The sequence below is a fragment of the Vespa mandarinia genome, chromosome 3, assembly GCF_050613455.1.
Source record: "Vespa mandarinia isolate Hongniang chromosome 3, ASM5061345v1, whole genome shotgun sequence".
Lineage (NCBI taxonomy): Eukaryota > Metazoa > Arthropoda > Insecta > Hymenoptera > Vespidae > Vespa > Vespa mandarinia.
Genome location: NC_140812.1, coordinates 5,970,518 through 5,996,463, shown reverse-complemented (window position 1 = coordinate 5,996,463; position 25,946 = coordinate 5,970,518). Strand labels below are relative to the sequence as shown.

Sequence of the window (25,946 nt, the reverse complement as noted above, 5' to 3'; positions counted from 1 at the left end):
TCTCTCTCTCTCTCTCTCTCTCTCTCCCTTATTCGCTCGCAATCGCTCGTCTAACACATACGAACACTAATCGAACTGAAACTGCCTTTACCATGACTCAACCTCTGACCCCCTATAGTCCGTTACACTAAAAATACATTGGTGTTACACGGTAATAAGCCGTTACGCTACACATCGATCGGTATAAAGTGTCAAAGGGCGATAGGACGAGACGTTTTTTTTTCTTTCTCAGTCGAACCGAAAAGATATCGTCGATCGATTGCGAATTAATTAATTAGTAGACGTCGTCGACGCAGACTACTTTTTTATTTTTTTTATTTTTTTATTTTTTTATTTTTTCTTTTCTTTTCTTTACTTTACTTTACTTTACTTTACTTTTCTTATTTCTTTTTCTTTTATTTTATGCTATTTTTTTTCTTTCTTTCTTCAACGAGAAACTTTATCGTTTCTCTCTTTATCACGTCGATACAAAAGTACCTACGTATGTACAACAACAACAATATTATTCTTCCTTCTTATTCTTTCTCCCTCTTAATATACCTTGCCTCTCTTCCGCTCCTGAGTGACTCTGTACGATAGAACGAAAGAACGATATCCAGTGATACTTTTCAGGCTGGATTTGAGGTTGAGCCAGGTTGTAGACGCAGTTATCTTGATGCTAAGTGACATTCGAAAGAAATGATAAGCCAGGCCGTGCGATGATAGTGGTAGCGATCACTGTGCCTGCGAACCGAAATATGTAAATAAAGACAGTCTTTTAAGATGGACCACTCGAGTATCTCTTCTGGCTTACATACTGCTAAAGCTGTAATGATTATTATCGAGAATGTTCATGAGTTTTTCTACCTTTTAATTTTTTTGAAGAGAAACAAACATATATACTACTATTTCCTTGTATATTCTAAATGAATTGAGAACGATGTTATTCCAGGGAGATACTCGATAGATTAGTAAATTGTGCAAGGATCATGCGTGTTACGATGTGACGAAATGATGCGTGTTAAATGCATTCTTACTGATCAAAATTATATATAATAGAAGTGTAACAGTGAATATACACGGTGAAGGATGAATAATGTTATGTGAACTATTCTACAAAAATCGAGTGAACATATCTATGACAACGTGCAAAATCGAACAGTATCTTTCTGCTTCTTTTTTCTTTTTTTAATGTTAAATATTAATAAAGCATAATTAAATGTTAAACGCAAAATGAGGTCTAGACATCGTTTGTCATAATTAACATATGTACATTAATTCAAAATCAATGTCGGCATTTAGTATTCAGAAATCATGACAATTACTATCGTCTTTGGGTAAATTGAAAAGCAATATTTAGTAGAAACATGGAAAATAGAATTCCATTGAAAGCATCGATGCGTACAGGGGTACGGCTGAACACACGAACATTCATGTATATCGTCGTGCTGATAGAGAAAAGTAATGGTTACCTGGAATTGTTGCATCGGATAGGCCATCATTTGCGCCGGGGGTGGTGGAGGCGGAGGTGCGGCTTGAACCCCTGGGGGTGCCGTGACCGTCGTAGCGTGGTGTGGTGGTAACTGCGGTCCCCCAGGTAATCCTTGGCCCCATCCAGCTGCTGTGCCAGCAGCATGGACACCCATTCCCATTCTGTTTTTGCATATTTTAACGTTGTTAATGTCCAAACGTAACGAGAATGTACTACTCATAAAAATCGTACATAAATAATATGTAAATTCTGCTATGTATGTTCGATGAAGTATTCGTTTAATAAAGAAAGCAACATGTTCCCTAATATCAAATGGAAAATTTTACTTGGACTCTAACGACGGAATTGCATTTAGTCGGAAATCATGGTTTCGGTTAAACTGCAATGACGCTGGCTGACCACAGTCAGACAGTAACATCAGTCAAGCATGGTCAGCTGGCAACGAAAAGGCGACAGTGCTTGATGATACTTTACAATATACCTATATGTACATATAGATGTACAGGATGTTTAAGAAAACTTAATTGATGAATTTACAAATGTTAAGTATTTCGATGATAAATATAAAATATTTATGATGTAATTTTCTGTTCTTTTTAAAGAACCATAAAGCATCATGTTCAAACGAATCGCGTTATCATTCGAAAAAATTTTGAAATTCTTCAGAAAATTGTTGATATTTTCGTAGAAGAAAAAAAACAACAAGGAAAAGTGAAAGGTAAACTCACCCCATATACTGCGCCTGCTGGTATCCTGCAAACTGACCGTAAGTATAGCCTTGCATTCCCTGAAGGAAACCACCGGCTTGCATCTGCGTTGCCGTTGTCGGGTAAGATTGGGGCGGATACCAGTAGCCGAGCTGGCCGGCACCCCCGACGCCACCGACGCCTCCGACACCCGCGACGCCCGCCGCCGCCGCGGCGGCAGCTGCTGCCGCCGCATAGTATGGATACGTCGCCGACGATAACGCCTGAAAGAGCAGCGGGATCAATGAAACAGAAAGGAGCGAGAATATTGGCTTGAATTTGAAAACGAACTTTTTTCTTTATTATTTAATATCAATTTTTAATATCAATCGATTAGGATTTTTCTAATGACTGTTATAATCATAATTGAGCATTAAACATTTTTCTAATATAATTAGGATCGTAACGTAAAAGGAGGTTGCCTTCGAAATCGTGTTGGAAGGAAAATGATATACCTAATAACGATTATTCGACTAACTTTATAACTTCTTCCAGGTACTTTCGAACGATCACGGAGATTACGATGCTCATCTCAGCGACGGTGATCCTAACTTCGTTAATGATACCGATATAAGCGCTTTACGACGGTCTTTCGACAACGCGTTTTCTCGTGAAAGCGCGAATGTACTACTATCATCGTATCGAATAGGTTTGAAGGAGATTCGAACGGTCGATGACAGAATTTCCAACGTCCTCTTTAAGTCAAGCAGCCGATAACTGCCCAGGATAGTAGATATATATCCGTATCTATGCATGCATGCATGAATGCATATATGTACGTATGTGTCTGTATGTATGTATATACATACGTGCATGACAAGGTACGTAGTAACTCGATATCCTAGTACTCGGTGGGAGAAGCGCGTTATGGGAATAGGGATCAATTAGAGCGATGTCACGGGCCGAGTAACAGTGGATGGATGGGCGGAAGTACTATCCGAACCGACGAGGAGACGAAGCACCGTACTCTAGATACCGTTTCCCAGATCGGACGTACCTACTCGTTCTAACGGCGCTAATTGCTAAGAGACCCGACGAGAACACACTCCCGAAGAGAGCCACCTGAATAGACCGGAATCTTGCCCGATTCTCTGTCCTCTATCTTCGTCCTTTTCCTGCTCCTCCTCCTTCTACTCCTCTTCTTTTTTCTTCTTCTCTTTTCGCATTCTTTCCTTCGAGAATTGTAGAAAACGAAGAGAGGGAGAGAGAGAGAAAGAGAAAGAGAGAGAGAGAGAGAGAAAGAGAAAGAGAAAGAGAGAGAGAGAGAGAGAAAGAGAAAGAGAGAGAGAGAGAGAGAGAGAAAAAGAGAGATGGGAACGATCTGGTCATATTTCTGCTTTAGCGACAGTGGATAGCAGAGTCCGAGTTAGAGATGACCGGATGGAACTAGGACCGGAATCGAACTTAGTAATTACTTCCTTCTTCCACTAGCTCTGAACTGGAGTTTTCACGATCTGTTCTCTTGGTTCCTTTCAGCCCTTTTGTATCTATTTCGATGGTGCAAAACGAACGTGTACAAGAGAAACGAAATCAATGACCGTTCGTGCATTTCACTGAGTCCTTTATTAACTTTTATAAGATTGAATACTGCCCATTGACGTAGCAACGTATGGTCGTAACTTTCGGACGGATATTCTAATCGTTTTATCTAAATGATCCAATTTTTTGAGGGTCATTTACCTGTCCAGTTTGTTGAGCATTGTTGGGATCTCCGCTTTCTTTTCCCCAGCTGCATTTCACCGTCTGTCCATTGATGTCGGTGTTATGTACCGCCACAATAGCGTGCGTGGCTGATTCTTTGGTGGAAAACCTGAAAATAAGTTGAGTAAAATGTAGATTAATTATCAGAGAATGATCGTAGTAGAGAGTAGTAGAGGAGATTTTTGTATTTTACTCTTGGCGTTCCTTTTTGATATGTACATATATGTACATATATGCATCGTATAGTAAATCGAAAGGAGAGAATCTACGGAATAATTCGGCACTCTTTCCACCAGTTACATCGGACCTTATTACCGTACCTTTGTAGAATGGCTGACCACTGGCGTTCTAAACGACTCCAACCATTTAATTTATGCGAATTTACTGTGTGCACGAATGACCACGATAATTGTGAATCTTCCGAATCCGGATTACCGGATTCGTTGCTGGCATTCCAATGTTAAATCGTATTTTTCCCTATCTCGCCTTAACTTTTGATATTTTTACAATCCAACGAAAAAGTATGCCGTCGCTTTACCCGAAGGAAATACACTTTTCGAATTTTTTTCTTTCTTTTTCTCTTAAATTCTTTTTTCGGCCCTTTTCTTCTCTTTTCGCTACTGTCCGATTATAAAAATCTTCGTCACTGGCTTTACATTATACGTAACCCGAGTAACTTTTACAATGCATCCGATATATATCCTGGCTATAAAGAAGGGATTTAACCTTTAGAACGGAGGGTAAGTAGATTGTATTTACCGACACGCGTACGGAGCCTTATATATCGAGCCCTTCAATTACGGGGAAGTTAAGGTTTGCCGTTTGGCATTTACCCAAGAATCAAGGGAAGGGGTTTTGCCATCGTTGGGCAAACTCGGGGATATGTTATGCCACACGGTTGGACATAAACACGTCGTTTTTAGAGGCATTATAAAGATAATCTCATGTACGAATACCTACTCGCGCCGTAGGCTATGGAGTTAATCAAATTTCGTGCTTTAACAAGAAATACAAAGCTTTTGAGAATCTTCGAAAGAAGGGTATGATACTGCACAAATATATATCTATATATATATATATATATATATATATATATATATATATATATATTATTGTTATTACGCTGAACGTACCACAAAGGTCTTAAGCTTTTATTGTATCTAACTATATGTATATGTAGATAAATATGTGTGCATGTGTACTGTATCTATAAGTGTATATTAAAACATAGTCAGAATTAAAATTGCCTGCAGTAATAAACGAACGAGCTTGTATGGATGCATTAGCGATTCATTAAAATAACACGTAGGACGTTCTTTTGAAACAAACACGTAACTAATACTCTCGCGCACTGTCATATATATAACACGAAGCCGTTGTAAAATCGTTGGTTGGTAGTAGGTATATTTCATTCGCGTTATTCCTCGCGACGATCGATATAAATTTTTATATTGGAAAGTTACAGGCACGGTGATGAGTTGTAAAACGTTTTTACGTGCCTTCAGCGGAGCGCGAACGTGAGCGCAGAAGCGCACGAGCTCGTTTTATACCGGTGTCCTCACTTTTTTTACTGATAGAGGGAAAGAGGAGGAACGAGAGAGAGAGAGAGAGAGAGAGAGAGAGAGAGAGAGAGAGAGAGAGAGAGAGAGAGAGAGAGAGAGGGATCGCGATAAGCGATTGAACAGCAACAATAAATTTTATTGGATAAACGCAACGGAAGTTTGGACATGACGCGCACATTGTATCCATCGAATTCGGGACGGGGATTAAAAGGGATCGTAAAAGGGCAGTGGCGGCTCGTGCCGAAATTGCTGGGATAGTCGGAGGCGAAGAATTATTGCAAGTTCGCGAAGATTAGGTCACTTTTAACGTTCACGATCGGGACAACACAATGGAATAGTTCGAACGATTTCTCTTTCTCTCTTTTTCTCTCTCTTTCTCTCTTTTGCGTCTGTGATCGTCAAGTAGAAGGAAGTATGGTCGTCGTCAGCAAAGACTCACCCCTTTCACCCTCAACCCTCTTTGGCGAGAGCCGAACTCGAGCGATAACCAGCAGCAGATAAGATTCTTTCTTTTCGCAAAGAAGAAAGGATCCTTTCTCACCCTCCAATCCTCTCTTTTTTATTCTCTTTCTCTTTCTATTCCTCATTCTCCTCAACTCTTCTCTTGGTGTCCCTTTTCGCGGAACGAACCAAGCCCAGAAGTAAGTCCATACGTCATCCCGAGATATTCGCTTCCGGGTAAAGGGTGGGGATGATGCCACGGTACCGGAAGAATGGTAGGAGGAAGAGCAATTAGACGGAAGATATCTGAACGACGGACATTGTCCACGGGTGGCGGAACTGTGGCAGACACACCGAGAGCGGAACGCTTCGGGGGTGGGTAGACTACGACGACGACGACGACGACGACGACGATGAAGAAGAAGAAGAGAAGAAGAAGAAGAAGACGACGACGACGACGACGACGACGACGACAACGACGATGGCGACGACGATGGCGACGGCAATGGCGACGAAGAGTAAGGGGTGGATGATCGTTTAGAGGGGAGGATAGAAGAGAGTAAAGAATGCTGAATAGGGTATAACGTGCGCGAGAAACGAGTGCGGTAGAAAAGAGAAAGAGGGAGAGAAGTTAGAAGAAAGGGTTTTTCCTTCCCTATCAGTTCTTTCTCTCTTTTTTCGTCTCACTCCTTCCTTCGGTCTCCTTCATCGTCCTTTTCTATCCCTCATTTCAGATCACGACCCTCCCACAGCTCTCGACAGTTCGTCCTGAGGTAGGTCGCGGCTGTCTTTAAGGGATATAGATACGCCTTTGAGAGTTACGAATGCTCGACGGATTCTCGAAGGCGTCGCCATGTTTCTTGTCAGACGAGAATCGTGACCCAAATTTTGCGGGCCGATCATAATCGTCGGGTGTGCAATGCTAAAAGAGAACTATTAATCAAGTTTTATATATATGTATATATATATATATATGTCCGTGTGTGTGTATATATATATATAATACCTATAACATATCTACATATATCGTCGAAGATAGCGGAACCATTTGAAGATAGGTCTTGTGAAAAAAAGAGAGAGTGAGAGAAAGAATGTCATCTTTCGTGATGATTTGACATGAGCTTTCGCTTCGAGAAAAAGAAATTCCTTCGGTTCACCGCGTGTAAAAGTTACAAACGATCGTTGGATCGTGCGTTTCGTTATTCTTTGTCTTTTTATCGATCGTCGATCCCCCCGCCTCTCTCTTCTCAGTCTCTCTCTCTCTCTTTCTCTTTTTCTCTTTATCTACGAATCAAGACGAGAAGTCTAGTCACGCGAGGAAACGCGTGTCGGGTCTAACTCGCTCGAGGGAATTTCTGTCATTCCATAGTGTACACCAGGAAAACGAGACACATCGGTGACGTACGTCGTCGCTTCGTTTCGACTACGCCGACACGATGTAGTCTTAAGGGATATCGCGAAGCTTTGAAACGACGCGACGCATGTGAATGCTGGAGTTCGGAGGATTTGTACAGAGGATGATACCGAAAGATTTCTTGGAGACTATCCCTATTACTAGCGAGATATCCGGCGAATAATTAACGGTACGTGTACATTCTTACTCCTTTCCTCTCCTCTCCTTCTCTCTTTCTCTCTCTTCTTCTCTCACCATATGTTTATTCTGCCAGAGGGAGAGAGGGAGAGAGAAAGAGAGAGAGAGAAATAGAGGGAGGCAGACACATACACACACAGTGAAAATGTCGCCCTCGATAACGGCTAGTAATTTACCTGATGAAGGCGTATCCTTTGTCCTTAAATACACGAATCTCCTGGATAGATCCAAACGGCGAGAAAGTTTTCTGCATGAGCTCCTCCGTCAAACCATTGGTCAGACCGCCGCAGTAAACTGTGCAGTTGGTCGGACTGCTTTGATTGTATACCTCGTCGAATGTTAGCGGCTTTGCGTTCGCTGCAAAAAAAAAGAAGAAAAGGAGATAGACACATAAGAAGAAAAAAACCAACATGTTCGTTTCTGTTCAATTCTTGGTAAAGTCGGATTGACGACGTTTCAAAACGGCTAAATTTCGTTATCTCACGCGAAAAAGGAAAAGGGCTATACGTTGTTGCAATACGAAGAATGGCGCTTAAGCGAAATTATTAATTCGTTAGTTTCGGTTTACACGTTTCGTTACTTTTTATTACAGAGCTAGATTAATAATCTCCGTCGTGTGTTACGGCTACTGAACGCGGTGTTATTCGAACGAGGACTACTACTACTACTAATACTACTACTACTATTACTACTAGTACTACTACTCTCGACCGATTTAATCGTACGTCGTCGTGCTTCCGCACTTCGATCATTAATAACGTTATTCAAAAGCGAATTAATATGTGTCTTGATATTAATCGCATAATGGACGCGATCGTGTCGTACACCATTGGATGAATCGATCGATCGATTTCCGTTCCGATTTGCTACGAGCTTGTCTCGACTAGACAGGCATGAGGGACAGAGAGATAGAAGAAGAAAAAAAAAAGAAGAAAAAGAAGGGGTGAGAGGAGAGAAAGACGATGATACTTTGATTCCTGCGAATTCGATGTAATACTTTTCCACTCCTTTTTCCCCATCTTGTTTCTATATTTAATATGAAAAAGGTAGAAAAATTGTCACAGTATGTCCACCAGGGATTCACGTGGATATACGCGAAAATAGATATTTCTTCCGATGCAATGGATCTGACAGCTATCTCAGCCCCTTCCATTCTTCCCTCCCCCACCATTCTATCCCTGACCCATCCCTTGATCTTTCTCTTTCTTGCACTTCTCCTTTTACTGATACTACGAAGGGGGTCAAGCGAGTTTTCACGACGATGGTCGAGGCTAAAGACGACAACGACGACGACGACGACGACGACGACGACGACGGCGACTATGACGAAGACCACGACTACGACGACGCGAACTCGAAATATCGAACGCCAATGCCAAAGAGGTTGGACCGCGTCAGCTAAGTTTACGATCGCACTGGGGCTTAACCTATACGGAGAAGCAAGCTACGGGTGTAAACGCGACCGGTAAACCACGGCCCTGTAATTGCCTCGTTCTGGGGGATGGAAGCTTCTCTCACAACGGCTGGACGTCCCGTTAAGAACTTACCACGAAGGGACTGTCCCCTACTTTTCACAAAGCTCGGCATTATCTCTTTATTGCCCGACGGACGTTATTTCCACTTTTTACAGAGTGTCAGTTCGTTTCTACTCGTAAGATTCCTTAGAAAAAACCGATCCTTTCTTCTTTTTCTTTTTCCCCTTTATCGGGAACACCGATTTGACGAAGCAAAAATCACCGGAAGTTCGTTTGTTAGAAGAAACCGATTTCTTATCTCTTTAGATAAGACGTACGTAGATGGACGATGTCGAACTAGTTTTTTCTTTTTTTTCCTTCTTTCTTTCTTTCTTTCTTTTTCTTTTATTTATTTTTTTTTCCTTTTTTTTTGTTGCTTTCAATGCATGCAAATATATCGAATTTTATTCGAATCTGTCATTTCAGTTTCATTTTCTTTTTTTTTTTTTTTTGAAATCGCTCATTTTCATCGATACGTCGTCATTATTTAAATTGGCAAGCATTTGATCGGCAAGATGCAAAAATATTAAGAAAAAAATATAAATAATGAAAGATTCACTTCTACTACCTGTTGCACTTTAAAAGTTACCTACACAGAGAACATGCAAGATTATTTTGTCTTCTTACGATCTTCAAGAATTATTATACGAAAAATAAAGAATATATGTGAGTCTTGTTAATTATACAATTTTATGTACAGAATACCTAAGAAGAGAAGTTTCGGATTAGAATGTTAGATATTGTTTTATATATATATATATATGTCGAAAAATATTGAAAAAATTTCGCAAGCAAAGCAGTAACTGACCCCGCGATATAAATGTGGGGTTAGAGATGTAGTAAAAATCTTGTGAGAAATTTTTATCGTAGTAGAAAACATTGCACCAATATCGATCGACGTTGTTCAAGCTGATATTGGCCAATATGTTTTGTATTACGTTCGAGCGTATCGAAGAACAATAATCGTTGTTCATCGATCGTGTAAAAGTGTTAAGCGATTATTCGTGCCGTTTAAATTCTGTTTCCTTTTTTCTTTGTCGTAAGATCTCAACAAAATATTCAATAGATAGATTTGTATTAAAGATCCTGTTATTCCCGAAGAGATTATTCTCTTTAAATTACTTTTTCATAAGTGAATAAATAATTGTCGTTTTATTCACGTTGAAAGATGTGCGATCGATTCAAGCGATCGCTACGTTTATTATTTTGAAGCTACGTAGATTCGAAGCATATTAGGTTAAAAAAAAAGAGTAAGAAAGCCGCCGAAAATCGTGGCTATGCGAACTATCAAAGAGCTTTCTCATGAGTGGTGCACTGTGAATGAAAATCGGTTTTAAAAAAGAGATGCTCACGGGAATGAGATCGATTGGTATGCTAGGTATAATATTCGATGTGAAAGAAACAAGAGTGAGAGAGAATTTTATCGGGCCTTATATTTACCGATGACTTTCTACTTCCTTTTTCTTTTTAACTTCAACATGATGATTTGTTAATCTTTCTTCAAAAATCTTTTTCGATGTTAAATGTAATTTTCTTTTTTCCTCTCCTCTCTCTTTTTTCTTTTTTTTTTTCCTTCATGATTTTTGTATGCATTAGATAGTATAATAATTCTTCTGAAAATTGATTACATCGACGAAGCTTACGTGAGAGAAAACGCAGTCGCGGTCGTACGATTTCACGAGCTAGCTAATCGTAGATAATAGCGTGATAAAACTCTGAACGAACTTCTCTCTCTCTTCTTCTCCTTCTCTCTCTCCCTCTCTCTTTCTCTTCTCGTGATCAATCATAAATCGTTGGACGGGTCGCGAATTCGCTCCAGTGATACTTTATTCTTATCCATTTGGAATCACTTACCACTCTGCTAACTGGATTTATCTAGCGGTTATACCGAACTTTTTATTCCCTCGAATGTACGATAACTCGGCACAGTTCCGCACCCGAGAGAAATAGAGAAAAAGAAATCGAGAAAGAGGGAGACAGAAAGAGAGAGAGAGAGAGAGAGAGAGAGAGAGAGAAAGAGAGAGACAGAGAGAGTGAGAAAGGGAGAAAGAGAGGGGGGAGAGGGAAGAAGTGAAAGATCAACAAGAAATTCGGGAGTAAACTCGAAATTTCCTGACGATCGTGCGATCCTCCAATAAAGCAACGTAATTCTAGACTCTCGAATGAGGGAAAGAAAGATGGAAGGTAAGAAAAAACGAAACAGAAAAAAAAGAAAAAGGAAAAGAAAGAGAAAGAGAAGATGAACATGGCCGAGATAACACGCGGTCAGAAATAAGAAACGGAGGGCAACGATATTAGAGTTTTACGATGCTTTCTTCTTTTCGTATTTTCTCTCTTTCTCTCTTTCTATCTCTCTCTCTCTCTCTCTTATTCTCTTTTTCTAATCTTCCCTCTCTCTCCCTCTCTCTCCCTCTCTTTCTGTCTCTCTTCCTATCTCTGGCTCTCTTCGTCTCTTCTTCAACCTTAGAAAGAAGTTTCCACTTTTCCTTCAGTTTATGGCGAATGGTTTCTTCGCTGATGTCGACGATGAAACTCGAATGTACGTAATTCTTACACCCTTAAATAACGAGGATGCTTGAAGTTTCGTTGGCACTGGCTACTCCTGCTGCGCGCCAATATTCCACCACGACTAAATTCATGCTAGAAACGTTCTAAGTGGACATTAGCTCTCCTTTTCGTACCTACCCTCTTTTATCCTTTTTCTTTTTCTTCTTCTTTTTCTTCTTCTTCTTCTTCATTCAATGATATATGTATAGAAGATTACTAGACACAAACGAACGTTCATAGAAGTTTTATTTTTCAGCTTTCTTGCTAAAGTAAAAAGTTTGCTTTCCAAATATTCTTCCTTTTTATCAACGTTTTCACGCGTTCGTATATATATATATGTATATATATATATATATATATATATATATATATAGATATATATGTATATGTGCATATACTTGCCTACCATAGTTTTTAGCTTTATTATCAATGTTCTAACGTTAAGAATATTCGTTGTAAACTTTTACGTTTCTTTTCTATTGTCCTCTAATAAGAAGTTCTTTCTTCTCGTACGATTTTCTGGAATATTGAAATTAAAAGATGTCCAACGTTGCTCTCGTTTTGTAAGTTACGCCGACTTTCATTAGATAACGTAGACGTAACGGCCACGTTAAATGAAGTAGAAACTTTCTTAACAAGTTTTATTGGATATATTTCTCTTACGTAGATATTGTTCTACGTTGTATATATATATATATATATATATATATATATATAGATAGATATAGTAAAGTATATGTACCCGTATTGCTTTGTAACGCTTCACAAAAGGTACGGCCGAAGTATCTTGTCTGTAAAATAGCTACACCATCGAAACTTCGTACTTCTAAAGGTACAAGTCTAACTAGCTGAAGAAAATCGAGAGAGAAAAAGATTTCATGTAAAATTGTGCACGTTAGTTGAAGGTGCACGTAATAATGTCTCTTAAAAAAGAGAGAAAAAGAAAGAAAAAAAGAAGAAAGTAAGAAAGGAAAAAAGAAAGAAAAGTAAAGGAAGAAAGAAAAAAGAAAGAAAGAAAAGAAAAAGATAAATGTAGTGATAACGTAGTCCAGCAGGTTATTTAATATTTGTACAAATGTGCGGAATTGGCACTCGAGTTAGATTTAAAAATATAATTGTGAAAATAAAGAAGATTGTGCAGAAGAATGTAAAAGATTCTTAAGTAAAAAAAGGCCCTCATGATGTATCCCAATTTCGTTTTCTCATTTGATTACCACGAAAATTTTGAAGAATGTATCGAAAATATTATGAAAAAATGAAGGAAATGGAAAAATGAGAGAGAGAGAGAGAGTGAGAGAGAGAGAAAGAGAGAGAGAGAAAGAGAGAGAGAGAGAAAGAGAGAAAGAGAAAGAGAGAGAGATAGAGAGAGAGAGAGAGAGAGAGAGAGAGAGAAAACAAAGAAAAAAGAACGTAATAAAAATAGAGCAAAAAGAGTGAAGAAAGAATTGATTTCTTTTACCTTGGTGATTGTACAACTCTCTCTTTCCTCCTTCATTTACGGGAATACATACGCTTCTACCCTGCACCCATATATGTATTTTTATTATCTCGTAACGTTTCACGTTTTCCACGTTATCATAATGTCCAATATAATTAAATATATGTGAGCATGCATATCAAAATTAATGTATATTATAAAAACAAAGAGCAAAAAAAAATTTTTATGAAAAAAAAACAAGTTACGACATAGAAAAATTACTTCTGAGGTTTTGAATTACGTTATTAAATATACTAAATACGTACATTCACGTAACATTCTATTCATTTCTTGCGCGTTACTTTACATGTCTATAAAATAATAATGGCAGAAATCAAAACTACCAATTCGTTCTTGAAATAACTCTAATTACGTTGTAAACAGCAGTTCGCTCGCTCGATAATTTAGAGAATCATTTACTATTATGACAAATTTTTCATTAACGTGCTGCTATATGTGTTATGGGGGTTGGGTAGAGATAATTTTTATATGCAATAATCTAAAGAAAGAAAATTTTACTTTATGCAAAGAGAATGAGAGAGAGATACAAAGAGAGAGAAAGAGAGAGAGAGAGAGAGAGAGAGAGAGAAAGAGAGAAAGAAAGAGAGAGAAAGAAAGAAGAAAAGAGAGAGAGAGAGAGAGAGAGAGAGAGATTGAGAAAGAACATCTCTCGTTTAACGTGACTCTCGGCACGATTTGCCGTTTAATTTAGGCACTAATTTACATTAATGGCATTCCCTTCTAATTTTTATCCCGTTATTTTCGTATCATATATATATATTTTTTTTTTTACGACAAGTACAAGGATGAAAGAGAGAACGACTGTATGTGCACGGAGAAAGATAGAAGCGTCGAAGCGTAGCTCTAAAAAGAGGATGTAAAAATCGAATGTCTCGAAGGACCGATGGTCGACGTCGCTCATATATTTCTCTGCGCACGTATTCAAATGTTATACAAGTATGAAGAATGAAAATGGAAAGGTATTAGAGCGAATAATAATAATTATGGTAAGTAATAAATACAACAAGGATATAAGAGAGTAATATAATATAAACGTTGTGTGGGGGATAGGTATTTCAAAAGTTAAGATGTGTATATATATATATAAGTATATTTATATATATATAGATATATATATGTATGTATATAATATAAAGTATATTAAAAAGAGGTAAGAGAAGTAAGAGAAAGTACGAAACATATTTTTAATAAAGGGTAAATTAGATAACGTTTTTAGCTAGGTTGCTTTGTATTTTGGTACACTTACACACTCTCGTCTAAGCTCTCATCAACCCCCGTTCTCTTTTTCTTTCTCTTTTCTTTGCTACTGTGGCCTTTAACTCCTGCCGTATCACCCTCCTGCAAAATATTCCTGTTAAAACGACACGTACCGAAAGATCAGCACAGCGACAGTTCCTATAGAAAATAATCATATCATGATAATAGAGACGTGTTGAGGAAGTACGTGACGGTGAAATGTGTAATATTTTATTAGCTTAACTATACTCAACGCGAGTCGTCCTTTGATAACTCTGTTTTTTTTTTATTCATAATATATAGAAACATCTTTTTCATATACGTGCAAAGACGATAGAGTATATATATATATATATATGAAGAAGTGTGAATGTTGTGAATAAAAAGCGCGATTATAAATAAAACACGTTCCGAAGTAAATAGATTCGATCATCGAGCTCGAATTCCAACAAATGTGGGACTTTAAAACGAACTCTATGCTTAAATGGATTTCTTCTTTCTTCTTATTTTAGTTGCATTGTAGTAGTAGTAGTAGTAGTAATAGTAGTAGATGCTGTTGTTGTTGTTGTTAGAGAGTCGTGACCATAGTAGTATAGTTCGTTGGTACGTATAGCCCTTACGTTTCCCTTAAGACACTAACGACAATTTAATGGTTCTTCTCATAATGACACAAACCGAGCATTTCCCGAAGAGTAGCTATCTTTTCTCTCGGGATTACGCAATAAACCGCTGCGATACATCTCTTTATGGAGGCGTATAATCCCCTGGCGTCGCTGTAATCGTACAATAAGCTCGTCAGCCGGTAATTTACAGTTATTTTTATGACGTTAATACGTAGAGACCCTTTATCATGGAAGCGATGACATTGATTTTAGTCAGAAGTAGATCGGAGTTTATTCTTTCAAAGAATGATTTTTAATTTTTAAGAAAGAGAAAGAGATTTTTAGAGACAGAGAGAGGGAGAGAGAAAGAGGGAAATGTGTGTGTATATTTGTGTGTATGTGAGAGAGAGAGAGAGAGAGAAAGAGAGAGAGAGAGAGAGAGAGAAAATCCTATTTGGAAGCATTTATTTCTACCTACCGACGAATGATAATATTGCTGATCTATTCGGGTTATTGGCTTTTCATGAATAATCAATGGGGGATTTGAAAATCCAGCGAGGTAGATCGAAGATTCGGCTTGCCGCACCTACGAACTAAATTCATGCCGGAGAGTCGGTCGGTTGGTTCAAACTGGAATTCGTGTAACAAGGTGGAATCCTCGGAACTTCGGCTTTTCGCTACAACAATTCACTTTGCGTATGGAATCAAGGAAGATTGCACATTCTGTGAAATGGTGCGTACGGTAGACGAATAATTCTCTGGATGGGATAGGGTGGATTGGGAAGGTGATGTCTCGTTACCAGCCAAGTTATGCCGAATATTACAGTCGACGAACGCATCTCGGAGTCTACGATAATCGCAACCTAGCGTTTTCTACTATCTTGCATTTCTCTATTTTATATTCGATGAGAAAGGAAGGAAACGAAGGTGCGTTTGGTCGATATGCTTGAATGAACATATAATGTAAGAGAGAAAGAGAGAGAGAGAGAGAGAGAGAGAAAGAGAGAGAAATCGCAAGTGGCACATGACGTTGAGCAGTTTCCAGCGGTAAACAGGAACGTATGTTCACCGCAGGGACATTATCAGGGCTAATAAAGCTGTGGGCTAACCCAAAGTCTCACCACACTTTGCCAAGAAGGTCTGAGTAACCGTGGCTATTAAACTTTTAACGTAATCTTGAGGATAGGCGGTTTCGTTCCATAGTAAAGGCTTGGCCGCGTTGGAAAAGCGTACGTTCAACCTAGACCAGTCTGAGAGAAGTCCTTCTCTTCCAGCCGCATCGAAATCTACGAGAAAGGCTTAGTCTGCTATTATTTACGGCAGTTGCTCCCCAGTTGCCGTTGCTACCGTTCCAGCCAAAATCTACTCTAGGACGATTCCCTGTTCTTCCTAGGAAGATCTCTCCGTCTCCCTTGGTAACCAGGGAAAAGCTGTTACCACAAGTGCAAGAGAGATTCCAGCGAAGATTCTAGTTCTATCTGGCTTTAGGATAAAATTCAAGAGAGGAGTCAGCCGAGAGGTTGCTTCTCCACGAGCAGGAATGTCGATCGTTTGAATTGCGTTTTCTTGATATGGAAAGCTTACTCTTTGTTTCTCTCTCTCTTTCTCTCTCCTAGAGGAGGCTCGACGTTCTTGTGCCGAGACGTTCGTCGTCGTTCGTGCTCGAGCATGAACGAGTCATTAATTAGGATTTCCTATACGTTACAGGAAGTATGGGCGTACGAGACAGCTGTGGATTTGTAATAGAGGTGTTTTCGTCCGGTAATCGATTACCGTAGTAGAATCTGGAGCTCGAGGAGTCCCTAGAATCGAGCTCTAGTCTGCTGCTTCGTGCTCCACTCCGATCTACTTGGTTTCCAACTCCCCTTTCTCTCTCTCTCCTCTTCTCCCTCTCTCTCCTTCTCCCTTTCTGAGCCGAGCCAAGCCAAGATTTGTAGTCGCGGCATAAATTCGAGCTTTCGCCCTTCTCCGGACTTGCCCTAATAGATTGGTGGCCCCGATAAACGCGTCCAATACGCGAATATATATGTACGTTTGTGTCTGTGTATATATGTTTGTGTGTTTAGCAATGAACTTAAAGACGGACAATTCAAATTTATTTCTCTCTAATTAAATGTATATATATATATATATATATTCTATTCGAACATCGTCTTTAAATTCAGAGAAATGTTTCCTTAGAAATTGTTGAAAATTTCTTCTTCAAATGGGGCACATCGAAATTCGATTATTTAAAGTCACGCGGTTATGGCATGATCGATCGGTAACGTTCCTCGGTGTCACACTTGGTATGTGTGTCTCCGTATTAGCGAATAAACAGGACCTTTCGAGAAACACCGAGAGATGAATATAGATAGAGTGAACAAGGCCAGAAATCGAGCTGAGGGAAGATGTAAGTATCGACGAAGATACACTGACGAAGAGAGATATAGATAGATATAGTGATGGTGAAAGCAAGAGAGATAGAGAAAGATAGATAGATAGATAGATAGAGAGAGAGAGAGAGAGAGAGAGAGAGGGAGGGAGCAAGTCGAACGTTTAAAGAGCCATGGGGGTGTTCAACAGCGTTCCGCACTCGAGGACGAAATGGTCTCCCGCTTTGCCAAAACGAGAAAACCAATCCTCTCTCCGCACCTTTGCTCACGTATGTGTGCCTATATTACCTTCGATCCACTTCTCTACACAAGGTTCTGCACACCTTCCACTACTATCATCATCATTCTCGACTACCCTTCTAGCAACGGACGCCAAAGGCGTTCTCTCCTCTCCCCTTTCCTTTCCTTTACGTCATAGTCCTACGACGAGCAACGTGTTCGGCAGTAGCAATGGTTAAAGCAGCCTCCCGGTAAGCAAGTCGAGGCGTTTCCTACGTCCCTACCTTTACTGACGTACGTAGACGTAGCCACAACCCTCAGGAATTTCATTTCGTATGCCAAGTTAATTATATGTCAGACTTTTACTCCCAAAACTGTCTGTCTTGTTTTTTCTCTTATGATTTGGTCAGCTCTTGTTATTATTAATTTTGATGTGTGTCTTTTTATTTGCGTATATGTTGATATTATTTTTGTAAAGAGAGAAAAAGAGAAAGAGAGAGAGGGAGAGAAAGAGGGAGAGAGAGAGAGAGAGAATCCACCTTTTTTATTAAATCTTTTTTTTTCATTTCTTCTTCTTCTTCTCTTTGGTTTCTGTCTTTATGTTTATCTATTTCTTTCTCTCTCTCTCTCTCTCTTTCTCAATTTCCCTTTCAAGAACATATACACATAGTATATGGACCAACGTGTACACAGTATGTTCATTCTCGTACATGCAGTTAGCTTTGTGCTTCGATTGCAAACGACGGATTCAGAGGCAGTGAAACGAAGGATTGGAACGTCGCTGACTCGAACGAACCATACTGAGAGTCCGAGAACGTTTCATGGAAAAAGCAAATCTTTGCTATAGTCACTAATGATACGATATATATACATTCATCGTAGAAGTACATAAGTAGTGTTATTTTCGAGAGAGTCATTGAGAATCGAAGTTGAGTGTTCGAGAAAAGGAAATGAGTTCGAGAGCAAAATGTTTTTCTTTCCTTTGCTAAAAAGCCAAAGAGGAAGCATTGGCCTGTCGTAAACAGGCAATGTATCGAGAACGTATCGGACAACGTGTTCGATTTCAAAAGAACGCGATATTTGAACCATTAGTTGCCTGTAAATACAAACTGGTGTTACGTTTTTTGACTCGATTTTTCAACCATTACAGTGAATTTCCAGCGGCATGCAAATTTACCATGTAAAATGCCATCTACCAGTAAAAACGTATATAATTTTGTTCGTGTGTTTGTACCACTTGAAACTGACGTACGGCCTTGATTGGTCGAACTATTCTGAAGTAGACGTCGTCGTCGTCGTCGTAGTCGTCGAGGACAAACGAGCACCGATTTACATCGGAAATCCTGGAACGAAATTGCGCGAGCACGAAGTAGGTTTATCGACACGATTTGTATAATCGTCAAAGTTTTTGGGATTGAACCGAAGGGCCGACCATACGCGTACACGCCACCCCGAATTTCCCTCTTTCTCTCTCTCTCTCTCTCTCTCTTTTTCTCTCTCTCCCTATGTTTCTCTTTCTCTTCTGAGTAAACTCGATCGATCTCGGGCTCCGGAAATCTAATTTTAGCCTAGGTGTCGTCAGTCTCCTTTCATTTTCGAATTACTAAGGAAGAGAGTTCGATCTTTCTCTCTCTTTCTCTCTCTTTCTCTCTCTCTTTCTCTTTCTCTCTCTTTCTCTCTCTTTCTCTCTCTTTCTCTCTTTCTTTTCTATCTCTCTAGAGAAAATTTTTGTGAGGAAACTTTTACGGTAAAAGTTAAAGTCGATGTGGACGATCAAGTCTCGGATATTCGAAAAATTTGTTCTTCGGTCGGATCTAAAATAGACTCTAGACTTTCCAAACTTATTGATATCATCGTATATACGTATTTACGTTGATTCTGATTTTTATTCCTTTCCTTTATTTTTGTCTATTTAATTGACTCTATAGATAAAATGAAGACTCTTCAAAGGCAAGACTAGTTTCTCCAAAGTCACATTACTTTTTTAGGAGTAGAAAAGGCAGTACAAGGTATATCGTACCATACATACGACTGGTCTAGGATATATAGTTTCTGGTGTGAAGTACACCCGAGTGCAAGCACTTCCGAGAACAATACCTACGGGACTCTAGATGTTCTAGTTGCATGAGCCAGCCTTCGAAAAATCAAACTTTCGAAGGAGGACGATGGTGGATGTATGTCTTAGAATATTAGTAACATTACTGAAAACTGAATGCCAGAGAAAGAGTTTTTTAAAGTTCACATACATAATATGATTTTACGTTTTAGACTGTCATCTCTATTAGTAAAAATTTTGTTCGAGGAAGAAAAAAAAATGATCGCACTCTTTGACGGATTTTAAAGTCGAAGATGAGACTTTTGGCTAAGCGATTTACGACGTATATCGTGACTATGTACGATCGAAGTGGACTATGTAACTTTGTGGACGAGGTACACTGCCAAAATTCGTCGTATAATGGCGACCTCGAGACGCCACCGACTACTAGGATGATCGATAAAGGTAGTGGATATCTTAGTGGTTGAAATCGTCGTCTCGTCGGATGATTCTTTTTTAATTAATTCGAATTAATTCGAAGAATTATCTTTGAGAATATGAGAACTATTGGATTATTAGCGTAGATGTCTCAGAGAGAATATCGTGGAGCAGGTGTAACTAGGAGTACGATGTTTTCTCGTAGTAAAGTCTTACAGACGGGCATGTTCATTTATTTCTCTGTGATGTTTCTGTTATCTAGTAGGATTTTATGGTCGGTCGAATCGTAAAATGAAAATAAATAGAAATGGAAGAGGGAAGAAAGAAATCGAAAGTTTGGAAGCAAAGCTGAGGATACTAGCATCGTCTTCTCCGGATCAATCGTAAATAACGAAGCCACCAATTTTCTTCTATTTGTTGCTAGAAATGCACGAAAGAGTTTGGAGAGATAGATAGATAGATAGATAGATAGATAGATAGATATATACATATATATATATATATAGAGAGAGAGAGAGAGAAAGAGAGAGAATAACTTTCTTAAGGTATGTCGCATTTTTCGCCTCAGCTTTGCCAGCTTTACGTCGAACTCGCAACGAGCTATGCCCCTAATTCGAATCACGCGCGGATTTCGTATTCTGTCCGAAAGTTTTACATCCCGCTGCATTACCGAGTCAGGAAGTCAAGCTGACCCGGAGGATACTGGAGCAGAAGGAATCGCAAGTCCTTCATTCGAAGAGCTTTAAAGAGCCCCTATGCTGTTTGTCTCCGCTTTTTCTTTTTTTCTTTTATATTTTTTTTATCTTCCTTTTATTCTCTTCGATGTTCTATCAATAAAATCAAATTTTACCATTTTTCCATTCTATCTACTTTAAATGGATTCTGTATCAAAGTACGTATACTAACTTAAATTTTTCATAAAAATTATAAAGAAACATTATTATAATACCTATATATCTATATAAATACGTAAAAACGATTTATAATTTAAGTATAAAGTTTACTTTCTAATCCCTAAAGGTTGTCCTCACTTTGAAATCGTCTAAAAATCTAATGGTACCAAGTTGGAATAACAGTAGAAGCTTTTCCAACCGTCTAAGCGCCATCCATATAGTCGGATTTTCCTGTCGAAAACCGCAAGCACGAGATCTCCAGCTTTATATTTTCAATTTGCTGTCCCACGCGAAGCGTGTCTCTCGTTCCACCCACACAATTCTATCATATTGTATATACTTGGTTAGTATGTGCTTCTATATGGACTTGTGTACGAATAGAAAGAGAGAAGGAGAGAGAGAGAGAGAGAGAGAGAGAGAGAGAGAGAGAGAAAGAGAAAGAGAAAGATGGAAAGAGAGAGAGAGAGATTCGAAACGTATCTAACACCAATGCATTAACTTCGTCGAACAATCGGCGCCACAGTGGAACGACGATGGTTATAAACTCCAATCACGAGGCGAGGAACCGATCGAAGTCAATTTTGTCGGTTCGTTCGTGTTCTGAAAAGGAGGCTCGAGCTTCATGAGCTCACGATCAGCAATCCGACAAAACCACGTAGAAGTACTCACAACGATGACGTTTGAATCACTTATCTCACTCTCCTCGCTCTCCTCTCTTTCTCTCTCTCTTTATTTATATATATATATATATATATATATATATATATATATATATATATCTTTCTTTTGTTTTCAAGTTAAAATATAGAAAACTCGCCAATTTCAGAGCAATTCCATCTAATTTATTATTCATGCCGTTTCAAAAGTATACCACTGTACAGTCTCACGACGTATACCGGAATCGCCGCGGGCTGTTGTGATACGGGTAGCCAATCAAAAACTCTTCGTTTCTGTGTTCGAACGATCGACCGAGTGGAGTCGATGCAACAAGCGGAACACGGTCTTTCCTTTTCTCGTTGATGTTTGTCTATAAAGCTTTTTAGAGAAGGAAAGAGAAAGAGAGAGAGAGAGAGAGAGAGAGAGAGAGAGAGAGAAAGAAAGAGAGAGAGAGAGAAGAGGGAACAAGGACAGTAGATCGAACTAGCGAGGGAAAGAGAGAGAGAGTTAGAGGAAGGGAGGGAGGGAGAGGGGGATTGTGAAGTGCACAGGTTCGGTGGTTGGCCAGCAGGTTCGTCTGTTGACATTTCATTCGATCAGCCTCGTGTTTCAGCAACGTATAGGCGCATTTGCAAACACACGAAAACACGCACTCGACGTGCATATCGCTGCGAGGAGGCCGGAGGGGAGAGGGGAAAGTGTACTTGACCCGCCCTTTAGGCCATAAAAGTAATTATCGTTGCTTGTGAACATTTCAACGTTCAAAACCGTGTATTGAATTGACACAAGAGCTGGAGGCACGTTTTTCAAAATTGTTGAAGGTGGAGGAAACCTCTCTCTCTCTCTCTCTCTCTCTCTCTCTCTCTCTCTCTATGTTCAACGCGCTATGAGTGCTTTAAATATGACGAAATACAAAGGCTCGATGAACGATGCCGCTTGATAAATCGGGTTTAATGGAATCGTATCGAAAAATAATCGCCGCGGGTGTCGTCGCATTCGGACCTTCCCTTTGTCTCTGGTACCTCGTGAACTACGTTTCCAAAAAAAAAAATTAAACTGCGCGATAGCACGAACACGATCTCCCTTTCGCTCTTTCTCTCTCTCTCTTTCTCTTTCTCTTTTTCTTTCTGTGTTTCTTTGTTTCTGTTTTTTGAATCGAAGAATTAAAGGGACGAATAGACTAAACTCCAATGAAGAATGACGAATGTCGTGAGAACGAAATATTATCCATTGTTTTTCAATGTTAAGACTATTACCCTGAACTATAAACGTAGAAGAAAAGTTTATGAAAAAGGAAAAGAAAACAAAAAAGAAAGAAAATCTGGATTATATTCCGTCGGAGATAAGTTCACGTCAAACGATGGCGTACGTGTTTATCGGCTAACATTTCATGATTAATATTACGAAAATATGAAAGATGATACTCTCAAAGACCATAGAATTTGAAACAAAACGACATTATTATGCCGTGAATTATATACATACATACATATATACATTGATGCATGACCGTGACTATCTTTTCATCCTCATAGGATACCACGGAAGTTACTCGTCCCGTTTATTCCCTGTGAAAATCGTCAACGAGAGAGGCACGACGATAGAAGCTCCCTGTATAGTTAACGACAACGTGTTAAGGCCCGCGCGTAGCGATAAGGGTGGTCTCTCCCTCTTGCCGGCCGTAAGCCGATGCGGATGGCTGTAGGGTGAATTTAAAGGGGCAGTCGGACTTCTCGTCTTGCCTCGCCTTTAACTACTACGGCCGGGATTGGATAGAACTTGCGATAGAACTTGTAGGTAGACAGTCTGCCGCATCGACTGCATCACGTACACGATGAAGTGTATTAGTAGACTGTACGCGCATCTCTCTCTCTCTCTCACTCTCACTCTATCTGTCCATCTATCTATCTATCTATTTATCTCTCTCTCTCTCTCTCTTTCACTCTCTCTCCCTCCCTCTCTCCCACTTTAAACACGGACCTTTCAAGCTCACTACTGGCTCTTGCGCACTTTAGTGCCAGAGAGTATATTCCATGTGTTTCCAACACGGCTCGACACTTAACCCTCGCAAACGGACTGTGTTGTTAATTCAATGCCTACACGTCGACTCTACGTCACTCGTGATGGACTGGACTTCCGGTGCGTTAACATTGCGTTAAGGTTGCGTTTGCCACCTGCGTGCATATCGGGGACTCACCTCTTTATGCATTTCTCTCTCTCTCTCTTTCTCTCTTTCTCTTTCTATCTATCTATCTATCTATCTATCTATCTATCTATCTATCTATCTATCTATCTATCTATCTATCTATCTATCTCTCTTTCTCTCTCACTCTCTCCCTACATATATGTACGCGTGTATGTCTGGCTCCGAAGATAGTCGATCGCGACTGTCGTCGCCTAAGTTATATCTCGGGGTGGTAAGCTGGCAAGGTTTATTGATGCGACTATAACGAATTATGTATTCTGGGGAAGAATAAAAATCGAATAAAAAATCTCGATGTTATATTTTTATCGTATTTTCTCATGAATAGGCGCGATTACGTTGACTGAAAATGGTATGAGATGGGTAAAACAGTTGAATAAAATGAATGAGAGAGATAGAGATAGAAATAGAGAAAGAGAGAGGGAGAGAGAGAAAGAGAGACGATTCGACACGTTGAGGATGATACCGGATACAAACTTTTGACATTAACCCATGGCCCAACTTGGTCCTTTCACACACCAGCAATCATATTTTTGCCTGGCCGCAAAATTATCTAATTGCCAGAGCTATAAAATATTGACCTAGTTGCCGACTAACTTTGGGACTCAGTCAAATTAAATGGTTGCTCACTTCCTACCTCCTCCTCCTCCTCCTCTATTTATCCTCTCCGTCTTCTGAACCCACCACTTTTAGATAATTTATTCTTTTTCCTTCTTTACTTGATGTCAATTTGAACAATCGATCGACATAATTGAAAGTGAATTAATAAAAAATTATTGATTAATCTAGATAAGCGTTCAATGAAAAAGTTGGGTTATCAAAATTATGATAAAAATTCTATATAAAAGTTATTGAAACTCTTTCAAAGTGTGAATCTTTAAAGAGAACGGAGCCTAAACTATAATAGAAATTTATAAAGACTGGAAAATTTATATGTTTTAACTTTTGCGATAGTTTTATCCTTTTTCCGATAATCACGGTTAACGGAAAGTCGATTAAAAAAAAAAAAGGAAAAAAAAGAAAAGAAAAAAAAAGAAAAAAGTGAAAGAGGAAAAGAAAGAGAGACAAAGGAAGGTAGAGTAAGGGAGAAGAGTACGGTACACTTTCCAGATAATCGAAACTTCTTCTTTCCCTCGAAGAAATTGGCTCGCACGAAATGTACTTCCCTATCTTCTTATTATTATCATCGTGTTCCTGCGTTAAACCAACTTCCGACTGCTTACATCGAGTCGAGATTTGTTTAAAGAATGTATAATGCAAGAGACCTCTCGCTGCAGTCGCGTTCCTCCTATTACGTCAAAATATGCAGATGAATCTTGGCGCGGTGGCTATGGTGCACTGGCTTTTGGATTTGTAGATGAGCCTTGGCGCAATCGCCAGGATGTTCTTGGAAAGAGATACTAAAGTAAGAAGAAGAAAGAAGAGGGAGAGGGAGTGGGAGAGAGAGAGAGAGAGAGAAGAAGTCTGGAGTCATATAAACTCCGACGTGTAATTCAGGAGAGTAAAACGATAGTCGATAAACTTGCACTCGGAACTTGCTCTTCTCTTCGAATCTATTCACCAACAGCGAGAGGGAAAGAGAAAGAGAAAGAGAAAAAGAAAGAAAGATAGAGAGAGAGAGAGAGAGAGAGAGAGAAAAAGAGAAAGAGAATGAGCCTGCTTCGACTGTTTCCATCGACCATCACTGACGATGTTGTTTCTTACATCTTCATCCGGTGGATGACGTAACGTCGCTCGTTCCTGTTCATTATCGACGTTTCTGTCGGAGAAAGATTCGGTCTTACGTAATTTACTTCAGTATCCTTTTCTTAATATTTCATTTGATATTTCGTTGTTCCTCGTACGATCGAGGAACATCTCTGTTAGTCTTTAGATGAAAATTTTCGAAGTAGATTTTCGAAGGAAATTTTAAGGGCGAAGAAAACGAGGCTGTCTGATAAAGAAATAGGAAGTTTCGCTTTTGAGAATTTGGTCTATGCAAATACAGTTGAACGGTCGGTCGGTTCCAAGAAAGGGGTCGAAGGCTGCGGAAGATCTCTCATCCTCTTTCTTTTCCTCCTTGCCCTCGTAGTCTAGTGAAAAAGTTCGGATGCTTCGCGACGAATACTAATTAAAGACTTGGGGAATGAAATTAGTTAGTCGAGGGGTCGGAGCTAACTCTCTCCGGAGGTAGGAGAGGTCCGTGGCCTGACGACGGAGAGCCGCTTATGATAATAT

General features: G+C 39.4%; 1 protein-coding gene across 11 annotated transcripts in view; it reads right to left on the bottom strand.

Moving 5' to 3' along the window:
* Positions 1-25,946, bottom strand: part of LOC118446780 (nucleolysin TIAR) — a 383,329-nt gene that overhangs the window by 3,259 nt on the left and 354,124 nt on the right. For all 11 annotated transcript variants that reach the window (XM_035877827.2, XM_035877835.2, XM_085655600.1 and 8 more), the window contains 4 exons: positions 7,689-7,869; positions 3,898-4,027; positions 2,200-2,441; positions 1,452-1,632 (listed from right to left, as the gene is read on the bottom strand). In XM_035877827.2, the coding sequence (XP_035733720.1) occupies positions 1,452-1,632; positions 2,200-2,441; positions 3,898-4,027; positions 7,689-7,869 (734 nt within the window). The remainder of the gene's footprint in view (positions 1-1,451; positions 1,633-2,199; positions 2,442-3,897; positions 4,028-7,688; positions 7,870-25,946) is intronic.